This window comes from Bufo bufo, chromosome 6 (genome assembly GCF_905171765.1).
Source record: "Bufo bufo chromosome 6, aBufBuf1.1, whole genome shotgun sequence".
NCBI classification, from domain to species: Eukaryota; Metazoa; Chordata; class Amphibia; order Anura; family Bufonidae; genus Bufo; species Bufo bufo.
The window spans coordinates 239715902-239736775 of NC_053394.1; the positions used below are offsets into that span (position 1 = coordinate 239715902).

Consider the following 20874-nt stretch of genomic DNA (forward strand, 5'->3'; position numbering starts at 1 on the left):
TGTAGTTTCTAGAATGGGGTCATTTTTGGGTGGTTTCTACTATGTAAGCCTCACAAAGTGACTTCAGATTTTCTTCTAAACTTCTAAGCCTTGTAACATCCCCCAAAAATAAAATATCATTCCCAAATTGATCCAAACATGAAGTAGACATATGGGGAATGTAAAGTAATAACTATTTTTGGAGGTATTACTATGTATTATAAAAGTAGAGAAATTGAAACTTGGAAATTTGCAATTTTTTACAAATTTTTGGTAAATTTGGTATTTTTTTTATAATTAAAAATGATTTTTTTTTACTTCATTTTACCAGTGTCATGAAGTACAATATGTGACGAAAAAACAATCTCAGAATGGCCTGGATAAGTCAAAGCGTTTTAAAGTTATCAGCACTTAAAGTGACACTGGTGAGATTTGCAAAAAATGGCCAAGTCCTTAAGGTGAAATAGGGCTGAGTCCTTAAGGGGTTAATGCAGCTTAAAATTAGAATTTTGTGAAAAGGTTCAATACTCTAGGCTCAAAGTGTCACACTCTAGTCAGCTAATTAATCCATATCCCCTGAACAAAGGGTACCTTAAAATTGAGACTTTGGGGTTTCGTAAGCTATAAGCCATAATAATCCAAAATATAACAAATAAAGGCTTGAAATATCTCGCTTTGCATGTAATGAGTCTATCTCATATGTTAGTTTCACCTTTTAAGTTGCATTACTGAAATACACGAACTTTGCACGATATTAAAAATTTTTGAGTTTCACCTGTAATCCATTATATATTTAGGTGTATAATTCCTTTAACAAGAACATTTGTGATTCAGTTATAGTCTCGTGACTATCCTGGAGCTTTAACTCATTCAAATATTTTTATCTCAGAGTTGTCATTTTACAAAAGCAAATAAAGCTTTGCACATAAAACAGCTGTGCATTTATTTGGCTAGACGCACAATTAAAAACTGCCTTTACTTACGTAGGTTGAATATGATGTTAGTGGTGGTCATTGTGTCCTACAAAAGTCATATCTATGTACAGGTCTGTCTCCAATCAATAACATTGCCATAAATAGATGTAAATGAATTACCTGTTAGTGTTCTTGATGGCCTTGAAAATAAATATGTAGCAATATATAATGACAAAAAGTGGTATGAAGAAGACAAAGCAGAAGAGGAGCATTGTGTATGCTCTAACAGATGGTGTGAATGTCACATGGTCCCATGAGCAGGAGGTCAAAAGCCCTTCAGGAACATAGGCACCTTTTAAAAAGGAAAGATAGAGTTGAAGTTAATGTTTTTTGTTGGAACAGTTTTGGACAAGACAATGGTATATACAGTCAGGTCCATAAATATTGGGACATCGACACAATTGTAACATTTTTGGCTCTATACACCACCATAATGGATTTGAAATGAAAGGAACAAGATGTGCTTTAACTGCAGACTGTCAGCTTTAATTTGAAGGTATTTACATCCAAATAAGGTGAACGGTATAGGAATTGCAACAGTTTGTATATGTGCCTCCCACTTGTTAAGGAACCAAAAGTAATGGGACAATTGTCTTCTCAGATGTTCCATGGCCAGGTGTGTGTTATTCTCTCATTATTCCAATTACAATGAGCAGATAAAAGGTCCAGAGTTCATTTCAAGTGTGCTATTTGCATTTGGAATCTGTTGCTGTCAACTCTCAAGATGAGATCCAAAGAGCTGTCACTATCAGTGAAGCAAGCCATCATTAGGCTGAAAAAACAAAACAAACCCATCAGAGAGATAGCAAAAACATTAGGCGTGGCCAAAACAACTGTTTGGAACATTCTTAAAAAGAAGGAACGCCCCGGTGAGCTCAGCAACACCAAAAGACCCGGAAGACCACGGAAAACAACTTTGGTGGATGACCGAAGAATTCTTTCCCTGGTGAAGAAAACACCCTTCACAACAGTTGGCCAGATCAAGAACACTCTCCAGGAGGTAGGTGTATGTGTGTCAAAGTCACAATCAAGAGAAGACTTCACCAGAGTGAATACAGAGGGTTCACCACAAGATGTAAACCATTGGTGATCCTCAAAAACAGGAAGGCCAGATTAGAGTTTACCAAATAACATAAAAAAAAGCATTCACAGTTCTGGAACAACATCCTATGGACAGATGAGACTAAGTTCAACTTGTACCAGAGTGATGGGAAGAGAAGAGTATGTAGAAGGAAAGGATCTGCTCATGATCCTAAGCATACCACCTCATCAGTGAAGCATGGTGGTGGTAGTGTCATGGCGTGGGCATGTATCGCTGCCAATGGAACTGGTTATTTTGTATTTATTGATGATGTGACTGCTGACAAAAGCATCAGGATGAATTCTGAAGTCTTTCGGGCCATATTATCTGCTCATAATTAGCCAAATGCTTCAGAACTCATTGGACGGCGCTTCACAGTGCAGATGGACAATGAACCAAAGCATACTGCAAAAGCAACCAAAGAGTTTTTTAAGGGAAAGAAGTGGAATGTTATGCAATGGCCAAGTCAATCACCTGTCCTGAATCTGATTGAGCATGCATTTCACTTGCTGAAGACAAAACTGAAGGGAAAATGCCCCAAGAACAAGCAGGAACTGATGACAGTTGCAGTAGAGGCCTGGCAGGGGATCACCAGGGATGAAACCCAGTGTCTGGTGATGTCTATGCGTTCCAGACTTCAGGCTGTAATTGACTGCAAAAGGATTTGCAACCAAGTATTACAAAGTGAAAATTTGATTTATGATTATTATTCTGTCCCATTACTTTTGGTTCCTTAACAAGTGGGAGGCACATATGCAAACTGTTGTAATTCCTACACCGTTCACCTGATTTGAATGTAAATACCCTCACATTAAAGCTGACATTTTGCAGTTAAAGCACATCTTGTTCCTTTCATTTCAAATCCATTGTGGTGGTGTATAGAGCCAAAAATGTTACAATTGTGTCGATGTCCCAATATTTATGGACCTGACTGTACATCATAAATACCAAAATATATAGAAATCAGAATGCATTATTATTAGAGATGAGCGAAGCTTTCAAAAATTCGATTCAGCAGCTTTGCCAAACTTCATCAAGAAATTTGATTCATTATGAATTACTTTGTCACAAATCCCTTTTTATTATATGACACTATTGTTATCGCACAACCCCCGTCATTTAACCCCTCAGATGCGTTTAATCTGGGTTTAAAAAAATAATTATACTCACTTCATCCACTTGATCGTGGAGAAGCTGTCCGCTCCCGTCTTGATTGAAGAAAACCTAACAAAGAAACTGTGGCGAGCATGATGACGTCACTAATGAAGTCACCGTGCATGGCCAGCGTGATCACGGGAGCGGAAGACCTCTCCGCGATTAAATGGATGAGCTGAGTATAATTTTTTGATTTTCAGCCACCATTTTGGGAAAAATTGATTCATTACCATGAAGAGCAAGGAAATTTGGCTTTGCAGCAAATAGAATTTTTCCTAAACTTCGGATCGAATTTAGCTTTGGATGCTTCATTCGCTCAAGACTAGTGATGGACGAACATCTGCTGGGACGTTTCGCGAACGCAATCGCGCGAACGCGATCAAATGTTCGCTAACTGCAAGTTTGCGGCGGGTCCCATTCATTTTAATGGCAGGCGAAACTGCAAAACCTTCAGCTCACATTTGCAGCCAAGAAATAATTACTAGAAGTGCACAAATAGTCCCACAACATGGACAGTGACATACCAGATGTATTATTCGAATTTGCGATATCCATTCGTTATTTTTTTCAATGCAAAATATCGGCAATATAATTTTCGCGTACGCGCATGCGCAAATGCACTATACATACCCAAATGCACTATAAAGAAAGTATATTGGTATATAACACCCCGCTTCAATCAGTTTTTTGGGGGGGCGACTGGTATATCACACCAGTAGAAATTATTTGTTCAAATAACGCTTGTCCCTCTATATACCTGCAGTATCACAGCAGAACCGCACACAACTGCCGCACAATACAAATGCACTATAACATACTTTCTAACATAGAAAGTATATCATAACATTGTACAAGGAAGGCAATCCATTAGAATATACAGTACAGACCAAAAGTTTGGACACACCTTCTCATTCAAAGAGTTTTCTTTATTTTCATGGCTATGAAGGCATCAAAACTATGAATTAACACATGTGGAATTATATACATAACAAACAAGTGTGAAACAACTGAAAATATGTCATATTTTAGGTTCTTCAAAGTAGCCACCTTTTGCTTTGATTACTGCTTTGCACACTCTTGGCATTCTCTTGATGAGCTTCAAGAGGTAGTCACCTGAAATGGTCTTCCAACAGTCTTGAAGGAGTTCCCAGAGATGCTTAGCACTTGTTGGTCCTTTTGCCTTCACTCTGCGGTCCAGCTCACCCCAAACCATCTCGATTGGGTTCAGGTCCGGTGACTGTGGAGGCCAGGTCATCTGGCGCAGCACCCCATCACTCTCCTTCATGGTCAAATAGCTCTTACTTTCAATGTTTTCCCAATTTTTCGGCTGACTGACTGACCTTCATTTCTTAAAGTAATGATGGCCACTCGTTTTTCTTTACTTAGCTGCTTTTTTCTTGCCATAATACAAATTCTAACAGTCTATTCAGTAGGACTATCAGCTGTGTATCCACCTGACTTCTCCTCAACGCAACTGATGGTCCCAACCCCATTTATAAGGCAAGAAATCCCACTTATTAAACCTGACAGGGCACACCTGTGAAGTGAAAACCATTTCAGGGGACTACCTCTTGAAGCTCATCAAGAGAATGCCAAGCGTGTGCAAAGCAGTAATCAAAGCAAAAGGTGGCTACTTTGAAGAACCTAGAATATGACATATTTTCAGTTGTTTCAAACTTGTTTGTTATGTATATAATTCCACATGTGTTAATTCATAGTTTTGATGACCTCAGTGTGAATCTACAATTTTCATAGTCATGAAAATAAAGAAAACTCTTTGAATGAGAAGGTGTGTCCAAACTTTTGGTCTGTACTGTACATAAAGATAAAACATAACTTTAAATAATTTTACTATGAGGGTCCTTAAGTGTTTTGCTGATCCGCAAAACACGGACATCGGCAATGTGCATTCCGCAATTTGTGGTCCGCACATCGCCGGCACTATAATAGAAAATGCCTAATCTTGTCTGCAATTGCGGACAAGAAGAGGACACGTTCTATTTTTTTGCGGAAACGGAAGCACAGATGCGGAAGTGCGGATCTGCAAATGCGGATGCGGACAGCACATTCCGGCCCCATTGAAAATAAATGGGTCTGCACCCGTTGACCCATTTTGCGGACGTGTGAATGGAAAAGATATCCCTCAAAAATATTAAAGTTAAAGGGGTTCTGCACTTTGTTTTAACTGATGATCTATCCTCTGATAGATCAACAGCATCTGATCGGCGGTGGTCCGACACCCAGGACCCCCACCGATCAGCTGATTGAGAAAGCCGAGGCGCTCCAGCAGCTGCGCGGCCTTCTCGCTGTTTACCGCCGTCCCAGTGACGTCACGACTAGTATCAACTAGCGTGGGCGGGGCTACGCTCCATTCAAGTTAACAAAGCTTAGCCCCGCCCACGCTAGTTGATACTAGTCGTGACGTCACTGGGCCAGCGGTAAACAGTGAGAAGGCCGTTGCGCTGCTGGAGCGCAGCTGCCTTCTCAAACAGCTGATCGGCGGGGGTCTCGGGTGTCGGACCCCGCCGATTAGATGCTGATGATCTATCCAGAGGATAGATCATCAGTTAAAACAAAGTGCATAACCCCTTTAAGCAAAAAACATAGATGTGGCAGGCAATAACAAGTGCTCGGCGGCACCAAATCAGAAACCATATGTCCTACCACAATCCGGGGGGTTTCCAGTGCACATCCATGAATCCCGGAGGGAAAGCAAAAACCATCTATCCCTGGGCTAGATGATGATGTGGTATTGAAGGACAGGGTGGGGAAAGAACTGTCCCTGATATTGCCCTACAGGGGGGTGCTATTCTGGCCCTGATAGCCTAACCACAGACCACCCGCCCTGATAAGAGCGACCCTGCCCGGAACCTTACCCTATATAAAAATAGCCCTAGTAAGCCTCTAGCCCCCTGACTTCCAGGGGATCACTATATAGATCTATGTGTTTTTGACTCATTATAAAAGTATATTATAAGTATATCGCACCCCTCTGTGTATCACACCTATCGTTAACACACCTATACTAGTCCTTAAAATGACTTTTGTGGCCCTATTAGCTAGCTTTTGGTGTCCCTAACAGCCTGTCCCTGCTCCACACAGCAACCTCTCCCTACACTGGCAAAACACTGAATGTAAAATGGCGGCCAGATCAGGTTTATTTATAAGGTAGGGGGTATGTCCATGTGCTGAAATGTCTCAATTGGCTGTCCTGTACCACCTGATGGATGTGTCATGGGTCAAAGTTCTTCATAATGTAAAAGAATATGGCGGGCGTGAATATCTCCATATGTTCGGATGTTCGGTGAATCGCGAACCGCAAGGCCATCTCTACTCAAGACTAATTGTTATACTCAGAGTTGTAACATGTACCATCCTAACCTTACTGACATACTTCTGACTCTCAAAAAGACTGGTAAACTCAGTTTCTTTTGATCATTGCTTGTAACCACATGGCCTTGAACATGAGCCCACACAGGGGTGGATTGGCCATAGACCTTACAGGGAAATTTCCCGGTGGGCCGATGCCCTCATAGCTGGCCAGTGGAAGTTTTTGGGGATGTATTTTGTGCTGCTGGCGGCAGTATTTTGTGGTGGAATGTGGTATTTGGCTCTCTTGGGATGGTATTGTCACGAGGGTATCAAGAGCCACGTCTGACTCCGTTATACCCGGGGTCAGGAAGTCGCAGCAGGTGGCTGCGCGCTCTATATCTAAAGATCACGTTGTTTCTTTGTGATTGTTTTCTGTGTTTGCCTTGCTATCCTTTTTGTCTCTCTCAGGGATCCGTAGCTTCTCCTCCTCAGCTGTTTCTTGTCTGCCACTCCCTACCTCCTTATATTCTCCCCTCACACTTCTCTAGTTGCCAGTTATAGAGCTTCCTGCCTGGACACCTATACTGACCCACTGGAGTGGTTAATCCTGGTTGTCGTTCCTGAGTGCTACCCTCCGGATCCCTGTTGGGCTTATTGTTGTCTCCTGTTGTCTCCCACCTGGGAATATATGTTGAGTCTGTGTTGTCTGTCCTCCCCTTGGTGTTTTCCCTTAGAGTTAGTGGTGCGGACTAGTGTTCCCATCGCCCTGTTCACTACCTAGGGCTCAGCTCAGGGAAAGCCAGGGCTTTAGGCACGTGATCGGCGTACGGGTGAGGAACCCGTCTAGGGACATCAGGGCAGCCAGGTGCCAGCCGCCAGGTGAGTCAGGGGTCACCATCTTCCCTCTCACTTGGGCAGGGCCTTCCTCGTTCCCTCCCTCTGTGTCACGTATGTGATAGCCACGCCGACCGTGATAGGTATAATGTCTTCCAAAGGGGCACTTTTTTCCAGAGCCAGTTCCCCTGAGCCCACATGTACTCCTGACTTGCTTTACTGATTCCAAAACGCTTGTCTAATATCCTTTAACACTGAAAACCTCTAATTAAGTTTCGTGCCTAGGGGGGGCGGGGGGTGTAGTGTGGGGGAAATTACTGTATGGGGGAAATTACTGTATGGGAGCAGTGTGGGGGAAATTACTGTGTGGGGGGAATTACTATGGGGGGATTATTATAGGGGCAGTGTAGGGAAAATTACTATATGGGGGCAGCATGGGGGGGGGTGTTGCTATTGGGGAGGCACAGTAGAGACAATTCTATAATTTCTGGGGACACTATACAGGGATTATTACCTGGAGCACAATATAGAGTGTTATTATTACTGCTGGCACTCTAGGAGACATTATTACTGCTATAAACACTATAGGGACATTTGGGGTAATTTATCAAACTGGTGTAAAGTAGAACTGGCTTAATTGCCCATAGTAGCCAATCAGATTCCACCTTTCATATTTGACAGTTCTTTTGGAAATCCAGTTCTACTTTACACCCGTTTGATAAATGACCCCAATTATGTCTACTGGGTTCACTATTTTTTCAGCAGGATAGTACCTGGGACATTGGGGGGCACAACGGGCACAGTATTGGGGGTGGCAGCAGGATGACACTGTGGGGACTCCAGGATGGGGAGGTTGATGGAAAAACGGAGAAATCTAACGTGTCTGTATTATAAACTCTGTAGAGACGAGATGCGGCTGAAAGAATTTGTCATGGCGGTCTAACAGAGAAGAAGAGGAAAGAGAAGGTCTACATGACAGGAGATGTCCCTGGATATAAGAGGAATGGGGGGGGGGGGGGGTTGCCAGAGAAAGAGACCTGCCCCAGGTGCCAAACACCCTAGGCATGCCACTGCTCTAATTGATTTGTATTTATTTGGTGGAACCATTTGTATTTATTTGGTGGAACCATTGTGAATACTTCAGTGCAAACATCTAACTGGCTAGGTATGTCAGTAAGTAACTCCTGACTGCACAACATGTAGAACCTTGAAGTGGGTAGACTAATGCGATACAAGACCACATTGTGTCCAATCATGTCAGCAAAGAAGACTAGGGCTAGAATGGACACAAACTCCCCAAACCTCATCAGTTGTAGACTTGGAAAAAAGTTGCATGGTCTTATAATTCATTAGGTCAAAATGTAGTTTTCACTTTCACACAAATGTAATGCCTTAGTTTAAATATCATAGTATTTTTAGTTACAATGTGTAGCCTGCTATACCCATTGGTTACCTTTCTTCTAATGGAGAAGTTGAACAGGCTTAAAAATATTAAAAAAGCACCCGGTAATGTGACAAAAGATCTTGTTAACTTCAACTGTATGTAACAGATCTAAACTGAAAGAGTACCTTTGGAAAATGATGGGATGAGAAATTTGGAGAATTTATGTGCAGCTCACAAATCTATAGCAATTGCAGGATATCATGTGCACTTGGATTAGAATGGCTATGGCATGTTTCCAGCATCTTGTTGAATCAGTATTATTGCAAAATGTAGGCTATTCTGCATATGGAAATCTGTACACAGTCAGTTTTATACAAGGTACTAGCAGAAGGAACAGGCTTTGCACGGGTATATTACATCTATTACATTTAATGTTTGTGTGTGTTGTTAAAAGATATCGACAGTATCCACTGTAACAGTGACACAGTACCCCACCCCTTTAACAGTGACCTCAACAGCGGCCTACCCCCTTAACAGTAACATCCACAGCGCCCTCCCCTTTAACAGTGACCTCCCCAGCGGCAGCCCCCTTTATTAGTGACCTCCACAGTACCCCGTCTCGTTAACAGTGATTTCCACAATAACCCGCCCCCTTAACAGTGACCTCCACAGAGCTCCGTTCCCTTAAAATGTGACCTCCACAACACCCCGCCCCCTTAACAATGACATCTACAGTACCCAATACCTTTAACAGTGACTTCAACAGTGGCCTACCCCCTTAACAGTAACATCCACAGTGCCCTCCCCTTTAACAGTGACCTCCACAGCGGCTGCCCCTTTATTAGTGTCCTCCACAGTACCCGGTCTCGTTAACAGTGATTTCCACAATAACCCACCCCCTTAACAGTGACCTCCATAGAGCAACGTTCCCTTAAAATGTGACCTCCACAACACCCCGCCCCTTAACAGTGACCTCTACAGCATCCTGCCCCTTAAGACTGACCTCCATAGCGGACCATGTTTTCAATCCCTGTCGGCTGTGGAGTGGTAGGGGGCATGGGGGCGAGGTTTTTAGTCCGTCTTTTGAGCGTGGCCTCAATGGCCATTCTACCTGCCCCCTGAACTGTGACCTCCACAGCACTACGTTCCTTTAACAGTGTCATCCACAGCGCCCTGCCCCTTTAAAACTGACCTACAGCAGTGAATAAAAATGGCTGGTGTAAAATGTGTGTATGTGGATATGAAGAGAAAAACCTGCAGGCTTCTATTGGTCATGTGAAGTACCATAATTGCATTTTTTGGGAATATCTCAGGAATGGTACGTGCTGGAGAGCTGATAAAACCTTCCTGGACATCTGATGTACCTGTGTGCCAAATTTCATGATTGTAAATGCGACGGTGCGGATTCCTTTAGCGAACTTACACACATAAATACACTCAGCTTTATATATTAGATATTTGGAGGGTAAGTGCTCTGCCACAATAATTGACTTTATGATGCCACAAACATTATAAGTAGAGATGAGCGAATTTCTCAAAAATTCAATTCGGCCGGTTCGCCAATTTTTTTTAAAAAATGGCGTTCGATCCCAATTTATTTGTGGTGAATCGAGTTAAAAAACAGCTATTTTCTGGCTGCAGAGAGCCTTTATAGTAATGTAGAACACTCTGCTTTGCAGTAACACGCATAGGGAGTCTGCTGTGGTAGTGAAACAATACTGTGAGTCAGTATGACATGCAGATGACAGGCGTCGCTCTTATAATCACTGCACACTTCAATTATTTGGGCAGCTACGAAGCCAAAACTGACCAAATAACTACAGTGTGAACCCAGCCTTACAGGTCAATGTTAGCGTCAAGAAGAAGCGCGCTCTTTTTACACCGTCGGCAGCTGATTCCACATAGATGTCTACAGAACCTATTCTATTAAACGCTTATACAAGTAGAGCCCCCGACAGAGTGGAGAGGATGTCAGCAGTAAGTTTGCGTTGATGTCACTGATTATTTTGCCCTTCCTCTGATCTGTCAGAACATTAACCCCCAAAAAACAGATCCTGTCTGTGGAGCATCTGCCTTCGGTTAGCTTTTGGTCAGTAATCCATCAGAATTGCTGAAGTAAAAAACAACAACAGTGGATCCAAAACAGAGATGACACGTGAATGGAATATTTGCATGTCTTCTGTGCTTTGTACCCACTCCTGCTTTTGGCTACCAAATCATAAGACAATTCGGATGCAAAATAGGGACCATGTCATGCAAGCCTTACAGCTGTTATATAGACATGATCTGTTGTGCATCACATTTCTTCTTTCTTCTGACAGTTCAGAAGAAGGGTCAAATAAATGATGATGTCAGCCAGGCCGAAAGGCAAAATAGTGGACCAGTCATGAAGTGGGAAGGGAGGGAACAGCATGAGATGTCCACTAGTGGTGAGGTGAAAGCAGCTTCAGGAGACCACAGAGTGGCCCAATGACTAAGTCTGGAGGTGGCAGCAGCATCAGGAGGAGACCACAGAGTGGCACAATGACATTGTGGATGTGGCAGTAGCAACATCCGGACGCCACAGAGTGGCAAAATGACAGACTGTGGAGATGGCGGCAGAAGCAGCATCAGGAGGAGGCCACAGGGTGGCACAGTGACAGTGTGGAGGTGGCGGCAGCATCAGGAGTGAAGAAAGATGCTCATCAGCGACTGTAGACTCAAGTTGCTGCTGATGGAGCTGGAAATGCTCCTCTTCCCCCCCACCCTGCCAAAGCATCCATGGCAGATGAACGTGAGCGCAGCGGGTCCCCCCGGTCAGACCTGCGAGAGGATAGACGATAGTGCAGATAGGCAGCGGCCAACTGACTACATAGGATGTCTCTATAGTAGTTCAGTTTGTCCTCCCTCTCAACGGGTGTAAAAAAAAGGCCCCCATTTTGGACCAGTAGCGAGTGTCCAACCAGGTGGAGAGCCAGAAGTAATCCCTCTGCGGAATGGTGACAATTCGGCTGTCACTACACAAGCAATTAAGCATGCAGTGGGCCATTTGTGCAAGTGACTTGGAGGTACTCCCTGCCTCCATCTCCACTGCATACTGCCATGGTGTGTCTAGGTCATCTGCCTCGTCTTCCTCATCGCCCTGTCTGCTCCTGCTCCTCCTCTCCTGTCACCTGTGTAGAAAAACCACCCATTTTGCTACACATTGCTTGTGCTCCAATGTCCTCCTCCTCCAGTTCAGCCCCCACAGGGCTCATGTGGCCGTGAGATCTAGGCGCCACATCTCCAGTAGTGATGAGTGGAAGGGGCAATATTCGAATCTGTGATATTTCGCGAATATTTTATTGAATATTTGTCATATATTCACGAATTTGAGAATTCGAGATTATATTCTTGATTGCGAAAATCGGCAATGTATTATTTGCGTAATGCGCGCAAAATACCTGCGTGGGTGCTACATTTTTCAAGCTGGTAAAAGGTTCCTGAGACTGGAGAAAATGGTTGACACAACAGAACATTAAAATAACTTTATATGCAGATAGAGTGCTCCAATATATTTGCGCTTGCGAATTTTCGGCAATTAATGATGCACATATTTTTTCGCAATATGTGCAACTTGTATAGTAAGGGGCAGGCAACTTTTCTGTTGGTTGCTAGGGATTTTGCTAAGCTGTGACAAAGCCTTCTCATTGGCCCACAAGCTAGAAGAAGGGAGGGATGATCACCTGATGTGTACAGTGTTAAAAAAAACCTGAATAACTGAATATCGTTATTATGAATATATAGCACTATATTCCAAAATATTCGTGAATTTTCGAAGTGCCGATATTCACGATAATAATTCGCTGTTCAAATATTCGCGCTCAACACTAGTCTCCAGTCCCCTGACCAGCCAGATTTACCAGCATCTGTTCCAGGACATGAAGCAGTGGAATGGCGTTGTTCATCCTGTAGTCCTGGCGACTGACAAATAACAAGGCCTCCTCAAAGGGCCTGAGCAAACGGCAGGTGTCATGCATGAGCTGCCAATGGCTGACATAGAAGTTACACAGGGGAGTACTCCTGTCTGCCTGGATCATCAAGAAATCATTTATGGCCTTACTTTGTTCGTATAGTTGGTCCAACATATGGAGGGTGGAATTCCAATGGGTGGAAACATCGCATATCAGCCTATGTAGGGGGGTGCCGTTCTACTGATGTAGCTCAAGGAGGGTGTGCTTTGCTGTGTACAAGTGGGATGTCTTGCAGATGGGTGGAAGACTTCAGGAACCGCTTGACAATCAGTTAAACACATGCGCCATGCAGGGCGCATCGCTCAGCCCTCTTTTTTTTTTTTAAACTCGCTTTATTGAAAAATGACAAGCAAGAAATACAATAGATAAATCAAAGATAAATACAATGGATTACGCAACGCAGTGCATAAGAATAAGACAGAAATAAAGAGTTTTTCTTCATCAAATCGTTAATATTCAAGACATATCAATATTACAACACGTCAATGAACATTTATTTTAACATAATACCTCGTGTTATATTCTTTCCAGTAAATACTAATCTGAATTTCTGGAGCTGTATGGTGAACAAACCAATATGGTTAGTTTATAGAGTGTAGAATAGATGGACTGTTGTGGCAGTTATAGGAGAATCACACCAAGGTCCCCATATCTTTTGGCATTTCTGAGGACAACCTCTACGGGAGTAAATGATCTTCTCAAAGGGAATGATATTGTTAACCAGGACTTTCCATTGACTAACTGTAGGGGGCCTGTCCGCCATCCATCTCAGAGCAATAGCTTTCCTAGCTAGGAAAAGGGCTTCCCTGATAAAGGTGAGCGTGTAGCGTGATCTTGAATCTTCATCAATAATTCCCAGAAGACAGACCTTTGGGCAAACTTCCAAGGTATCTGGAATCAGGGAAGAAACTACATCTACTACCCCCCTCCAGAAAGATTGAATATAACTACAGTCCCACATCAGGTGCCAAAAATCAGCGTTCAGCTGTGCGCATCTGTGACATCCAGTGTGTGGCCTCCTACCCATTTTATAGAGCCTAGTCGGGGTGAGGTAGCACCTATGTAATATAAAGAGTTGTATCAGCCTATTGGTAAGGGATGGAGATACAGCCATTGGGGCTTCAAGGGCCTCACTCCACTCCTCATCTGTCAATGTGGGTATATTCCCTCTCCATTTACATTCCGCACCCAATGGAGATGCTGAGATTTTGAGGTTGAGCAGATGTGTATATATGGCAGATATCATTTCCCTCGGTCCTTGTGTTCTAAATACCCCAATGAGTGGGTACGAAGACACTTGTTTCTTAAGTGCCTGGATCTGGGCCTGAAGGGCATGTCTAAGCTGCAAATACCTAAAGAAATGTGGCCTCAGGACTCCCATTTTGGTCTGTAGCTGAGAGAAGGAGAACATAATGCCATTCTCATATAGATCTTTCAAGTAACAAATGCCGTATCCTTTCCATATCCTCTCCCCTTCACAGTGTACCAGATGTGGAAATAATAGATTATTCCACAGCTGGATATCATCTGGTAGATCATTGTATTGCTGCATTTTTGCAGCTCCCCACACCTGATGTGCCAGTTTATGAATCGGTAGGAGCGAACAACAGGGGTGACAAAGGACAACCCTGCCTGGTTCCTCTGTATAGTTTAAATGTTGGTGAGAGGGAGCCATTAATCATAATATTCGCGGAAGGTGAGTTGTAAATGATATTTACCCATCTGATAAACGTGGGACCAAAGCCAAAATACCTGAGGACGTGTATCAGATAGGGCCATTCCACTGAGTCAAACGCCTTGGCCGTGTCAAGCGCGGCCAAAGCCCATGACTTCCGGTCCGCACATCCCACCTGAGCAATGACCTGCGCCCTTCGTATGTTGCTAGAGGTGGACCTACCAGGAATAAAGTCGGATTGGTTTTCGTGAATAATGGATGATATCACTCTGTTCAGTCTGTTTGCTAGTAATTTGGTGAGAATTTTGTAATCTAAATTTAATAACGATATAGGACGGTATGACCCGCATTCTATAGGATCCTTGTCGGGTTTTAATAGGATTACAATAGAGGCCTCGTATAACGATTCTGGGAGAGTGTCAGTATTCAGGGACGCTTTATACATACGTAGGAGCTGCGGTGCCAAAATATCCGCATATTTAGAGTACACCTCTAATGGGATCCCATCCGGCCCGGGGGCTTTGCCTGAATTTAACCTTGAAATTGCCTCACTCACTTCCTCCAGGGTGAACTCCCCATCCAGCAATTCCCTATCTGATACAGACAATTGCGGGTAAGAAACCTCCTGAAGATAGTCCTCTAATGCCTGGGTGGTATACTGAGCCCTAGAACAGTACAGGTCCTGATAGAATTCTTTGAACCGACCCAATATGTCCCCAGGCTCAGACACCACCGTCCCACCATTGTCCATAATACGTAGTATTGGTGGAGACATATTGTTCCTCCTCACTACCTGTGCCAACACTTTGCCTACTCTACTGCCTTGTTCAAAGGATTACTGCTGCATAAACAGCATCTTGCGATCACATTTTTCCTGCAAATAATTCATATACTGTCTACCCTTCACCATCCAATCCCTCCTATTTTCTTCAGTAGGGTCAGATATATATGCAAGTTCTGCATTCCTGCACTGCGTGCTCAGTTCCTCCTCCTTACGTCGGGTAAATTTCTTAATGTAGGAGATAGAAGACTTAAGGCACGCGCGCAGGAAGGCTTTCAAAGTCTCCCACATTAGGGCTGGATCTGTGTCAACTGAATTAGCAGCAAGAAATGTGTGAAGTTGGTCGGGTATTCTATCATTTAGGGACATTAAAGATAGCCAGAATGGGTGTATACGCTGTTTGGGTATACGGGTAGCAGAATATGGGTCAATGATCGAGGCCATTATAGGTGCATGGTCAGATGGACCCTGGGGCCCGTAAATGTATCTCTCGCGTTGCCATGAAGGTGCCAGGGGTGCTCAGGAGGTAGTCAATCCTAGACAAGGCTCCTCTGGAAGGAGTGAAACAAGAAAATTCAATTCTATCTGGATATCTTTCCCTCCAGATGTCAATCCACCCAAGCTCAGACAACAGGTGCGCCAGAGCAGTTTTACTTGATGTCTGTCTATAGGAACTATTGGACGGGTTACGGAATCGATCTTTCAGATCATCCAGGATCAAATTAAGATCCCCCATGCCGAGGATCCCGGCCGACGGAAATTGTGCTGCAAATCCCGCCGTTGCCTGCAGCAGTGAGAGATTGGCAGGAGGAGGGTTGTACATATTCAGTATCACATATGGCATTCCATTAATATGAGCATATACAAAAATAAACTTCCCTTCTGGGTCAGCATTCATGTGATGGGGTTCCCATCTGACTGACCGGTGAATCAGCAATGATACCCCTTTAGAGTAAGAATTACCATATGCACTTTCCACCCACTGAGCCCAGGGTTTCCTGACTCTCCCTCCAGTTTCTGTGGTAAGATGTGTTTCTTGCAGGCCCAGAATATGTGGAGCATAACTGCGGATATGTGCAAACACAGCCATTCGTTTCCTAGGTCCACCTAAACCTCTGACATTCCAGGACATCACTCTTAACCCGGCCATGATGAACACCAGTTATAGAAATAACGATAGACACCCAGTTCCTGGGGTGCATCATGACGAGGATAATGCCCATTGTATATAACTCTTATATATTGACTATTAGACATTGCAATAATAGCATAACTCAATGTGAATACTCTAAACCACCCCAACAGTGGGTGAACTGTTAGAACATAATCACATCCATAATAACAATTAGCCATGTGCTTGGGGGACCTGCACGGTGTATATAGGTGGTAACCCAGTGCAGGTGGAGTAGCTGGCTCCCTTCATTTGCAGTAATACTTGCCGGTTACAAGAGTGACTTTAAATAAGAGCTGCACACCATTAACCCTCAGTGTCCCTGAGTCCACATAAAAACATGAGGCAATACATTACCCAACTCTGAACCAGGGTAGCATTGAAGAATATAAATGTAGAAAACATAAGACAAGAGGGTGTTCATGGAGCAGACTTTGCAGTATCCTTTTCGTCTCCCTTACGCATATCAACAAGGCCTCAAGTGCAGGTTAGATCACTTGGGAGGGGAACGACGATGTCTTCCAGATAACCAGTCCTCCGCTTCAGCAGGGTTGGAGAAGAAAAGTGATTTGTCGCCGTCCACAACTCTCAAGCGTGCAGGATACGCCATAGAATACTTGAGGTTCATCTCCCGGAGGCGTCTTTTAATGGAGACAAAGGTAGCATGTTTCTTCTGGAGGTCAGCAGAAAAGTCCGGATACAGAGAGATATTCGCAGAGCCCAGAGATATGGATTGTGCAACTCTTGCTTGCGCAAGGATGAGATCTCTGTCACGCCAGTTTAGCATGCGGGCTAGTAGGGGTCTTGGGGGGGCACCAGGAGGTAGCAGTCTGGCAGGAACTCGGTGTGCCCTTTCCACTGTATACGCAGATGAAAAAACAGCATTGGGGAACACCTCCTTGAACCATCCCTCCAAAAAGGCTGTTGGATCTGGGCCTTCAGCCCGCTCTGGCATGCCGATGATACGCACATTATTGCGCCGTGCGCGGTTTTCAAGATCGTCACATTTTTGGCGGAATAACTCCACAGATGCCTCCACTGCAGTGATCCTTGCCGGTAAGAGGTTGGTCAGATCGTCCAAGTCCGACACCCTAGTTTCGGTTAGGCGGACCCGCTCACGCAGCTGCTGCACATCTTGGCGCAATAGGCCCAAATCCACCCTTACCTCCTCTATCTTCCCTGTCAGGGAGACCTGGCACCCGGTAATGGCCGCCATAAGCTGTTGGTAGGAGGTTTGCAGGGTGAATTCGGGTTCAGCCTCCGCATCGGAGTGTGGCTGTTGTGTCATCTGGCTCCTGGTGCTGGCCGCACGTGTCGGAGATGGAGCCATGTTGGGAATCCTGTCTGGCGAACTCTTTAAGTCTCTCCGCCGCCATCTGCGCTTTGCTGGGACTCATGGTTCGAGTCAAGCACTTGCCGCTGACTTAGATGAACTTGTCAGGTCTTAATTTGGCAGAAGTAGGAGTCAGGAGCTGCTCTTAGATGCGTCCGGCCATTACGGCAGTTGACCACGCCCCCGGCTCAGCCCTCTTTGACGCAGCGCCGACACCATGTTCTTCCCGTTGTTAGTCATCATGGTTCCGATTTTTTGTTGTCGCAGAGAAAGCCAGGATTCGATTTCTTGATGAAGGACACGTAGAAGTTCCTCCCCTGTGTGACTCCGTTCGCCCAGGCAAACAAGGTGCAGAACAGCGTGACACCGCCGTGCCCTGCACATGTGGTATGCTTGAGGGGCACTGTGAATTGTCCCTGCAGTGGAGGCTGAGAAAACGGTGGAGGATGAGGAGGCAGAGGCGTATATTGTCTTAGGACCAACGGCGTGAGAATGTGGAGGCAGAAGTGTCATCACCTGGCCAAGTTGCTGGTGTGGCTGTGCAGCAACCACATTCACCCAGTGGGCCGTAAAGGACATGTATTGTCCTTGACAGTAGTTATAGCTCCATATGTCGGTGCTGCCGTGCACTTTGGCAAACACTGACAGGCTCAAGGACTGGCCCACCTTCTGTTCTACATATGTCTGCCGGGCTGGTACTGCCTTTTTGGCAAAGAAATGACGGCTTGGGACTCTCCACCTCGGCTCGGCACAAGCAATCAGTTCTCTGAAAGGCGCAGAGTCCACCACTTGGAAAGGGAGGGACTGCAGGACCAGTAACTTGGCCAGGAGCACATTCAGCTTCTACGCCGTTGGATGAGTGCACGCATACTGTTGTCTCTTGGCAATCGCTTCGGTGATCGATTGCTCACGGAATGACTGACGAGGAGTAGGAGGAGGAGCATCAGGACCAGCAGATGATGGGAAGGACAGACAGCTCACTTCGGCTGAGGTGGTGGAGCTTTGACTGCCTGAAATTGGGTATGCGCCGCTGGGTGATGCAGTGGTTGCTGTGGCAGGCTGGACCACCACATCTGAGCCACGGTTCTCCCAGGCTACTTAAGGTGACGCTGCATCTGTTGATGCAGGGCCGTGGTGCCAACATTGGCACCCTGGCGATGCTTCACTCTCTTCCCACAGATTCTACAAATGGCCATGTTCACTTCCTCCGGTGGCTTAACATAAAACTGCCACATCGCCGAGTAGGTGATTTTACCCCCAACACTCTGCACTGACTGCTACCGCTGCTGCTTCCTTGAACCCTTGCACCACTACTTTCCGGGCAGGTAGGCTCTTGAGAAGTGGGTGGTCAACCCTGAGCAAGTTCGGCTCCCGACCTCCCACTGCTGCCACCCTGATTCTCGGCCACGCTAGTGACTTGCTGGCTCCGCCACTGCCTCATGGGCAAGCTACCACCCCCTTCTCCCGATGATGAAGATGCCCCTAATTCATCCATCTCCCAAGTGCGATCAGCTACATCATCATTATTGAGTACTGTCTGCGCTCACTGATGTCCTCCTCAACGGTCTCTGGGTCAGGAGCCTGACCGCTCGCAACACCAGCTCCCACGCCACTCTCCTCATCACTACTTGCCCGCATACTGGAGGAAGCGGCGGATGTCTCCAACACATCTTGGCTGGCCAGTAGCTGCTGACTGTTCTCTAGTAGTTCGTCCTTGCTATAAAATAGAGCTGAGCCCACAGCATATAATACTTGTCTGGCTGAGGGAACAGAAAATGACAGAGGCAGGTTGAGGACAGGTGAGGGCACAGGGCCTGCTCCCGGGCCATGCCAACTAAGGGTTGTGTCTGATAAACCCACCAACTCTTGACTGGGGGTGTCTGATGTCACTTGGGACGAAGTGGATGACTGAGTCAATCATTCAAGAACCGCTGGGTTGCTGGTCAAGACACGACCTCCAGATGACACTGGGAGCTCAGGCCTCTCACTGCGACTCCTGCTGCCACGTCCCCTTACTCTGCTGCGACTTGAGCCTGCGCCAGAAACATTTAGGTCTCTGCCACTCCTCTGTTCAGGGCCTGGCACTTCGCTGTCTGACATACTGTTAGATCAAATTTATAAATAAAATAGTCAAATTTTCTCACTTCACCACACAACGGCTATTCAGTCCTTTTTTCCCACTAATATATGCCAAATAGAACATATAACTGCACCGCTGAACGGCAAATAGGCCCTTATTTTTTTCCACTTATACACGCCACAAAATACTTTCGAACATATAACTGCACCGCTTAACGGCAAAAATATTTTTTTTTGCCACTAATACACGCCAAAAAGGGCTTTAGAACATATAACTGCACCGTTGAACGGTAAATACCATATGTTTCACCCCATAAGACACATTTTCCCCCCCAAAAAATAAAATGGGGGGAAAATGCCTCTGCGTCTTATGGGGCGAATACTTATGAAGCGCTTCCATTATTGAAGCGCTCATTAGTACTGGAGGACCGGCAAGCGGTGAAGTCTCTGTACTCACCGCTTCCTGGTCCTCGGCTGTCGGCTGTGCAGGGCTGCGCACAGTGTGAGTGCACTCTGTGATCTCACACTGTGCGCAGCATTCACAGCACAGCCGACAGCAGGAGGAAGATGATCGCAATGTAGGTGAGGAATGGCGGCACCCAAAGCAGGAGAGGTAAGTAATTTTTTTATTTTACGTTTTCTGTGGCATGGGGGCTCATATGGGGGCTACTAAGGGTCCATTCACACGTCCGTTTTGGTGTTCCGCATCCGTTCCGATTAAAAACGGAACGTTATGCGGATCCATTCATTTTCAATGGAATCCGCAAATAATCGGAGAGCACTCATGGTGCTCTCCGATTCCGTGATTCCGTTCCGTTCCGTGGGTTCCGTTATTCGGATCCTGGAAAAAAAATATACCCTGTCCTACTATTTGTCCGATTTTGCGTTCCGTCATCCCATTCTAGTCAATGGATCCGTCAAAAAAATCGGATTACATGCTAAAAGCATCCTCAAATCATCCAGATTTTCGGATCCGCAAAAAACAGGAACGTTTATCTGGAAAGGTAAAAATACTGACGTGTGAATGCACCCTAAGAAGAATGGGGGCACATATGCGAGCTACAAAGAGGCATGGGGGCACATATGGTGGCTGAACATAGGCATGGGGGCTTATACGGTGTCTG

At 45.2% G+C, this 20874-nt stretch overlaps 1 protein-coding gene across 1 annotated transcript in view; it reads right to left on the minus strand.

Annotated features, from left to right (window-relative positions):
• Positions 1-20874, minus strand: part of OPN4 (opsin 4) — a 209178-nt gene that overhangs the window by 74928 nt on the left and 113376 nt on the right. The window contains exon 5 of the mRNA XM_040435823.1: positions 1074-1245. Within this exon, the coding sequence (XP_040291757.1) occupies positions 1074-1245 (172 nt within the window). The remainder of the gene's footprint in view (positions 1-1073; positions 1246-20874) is intronic.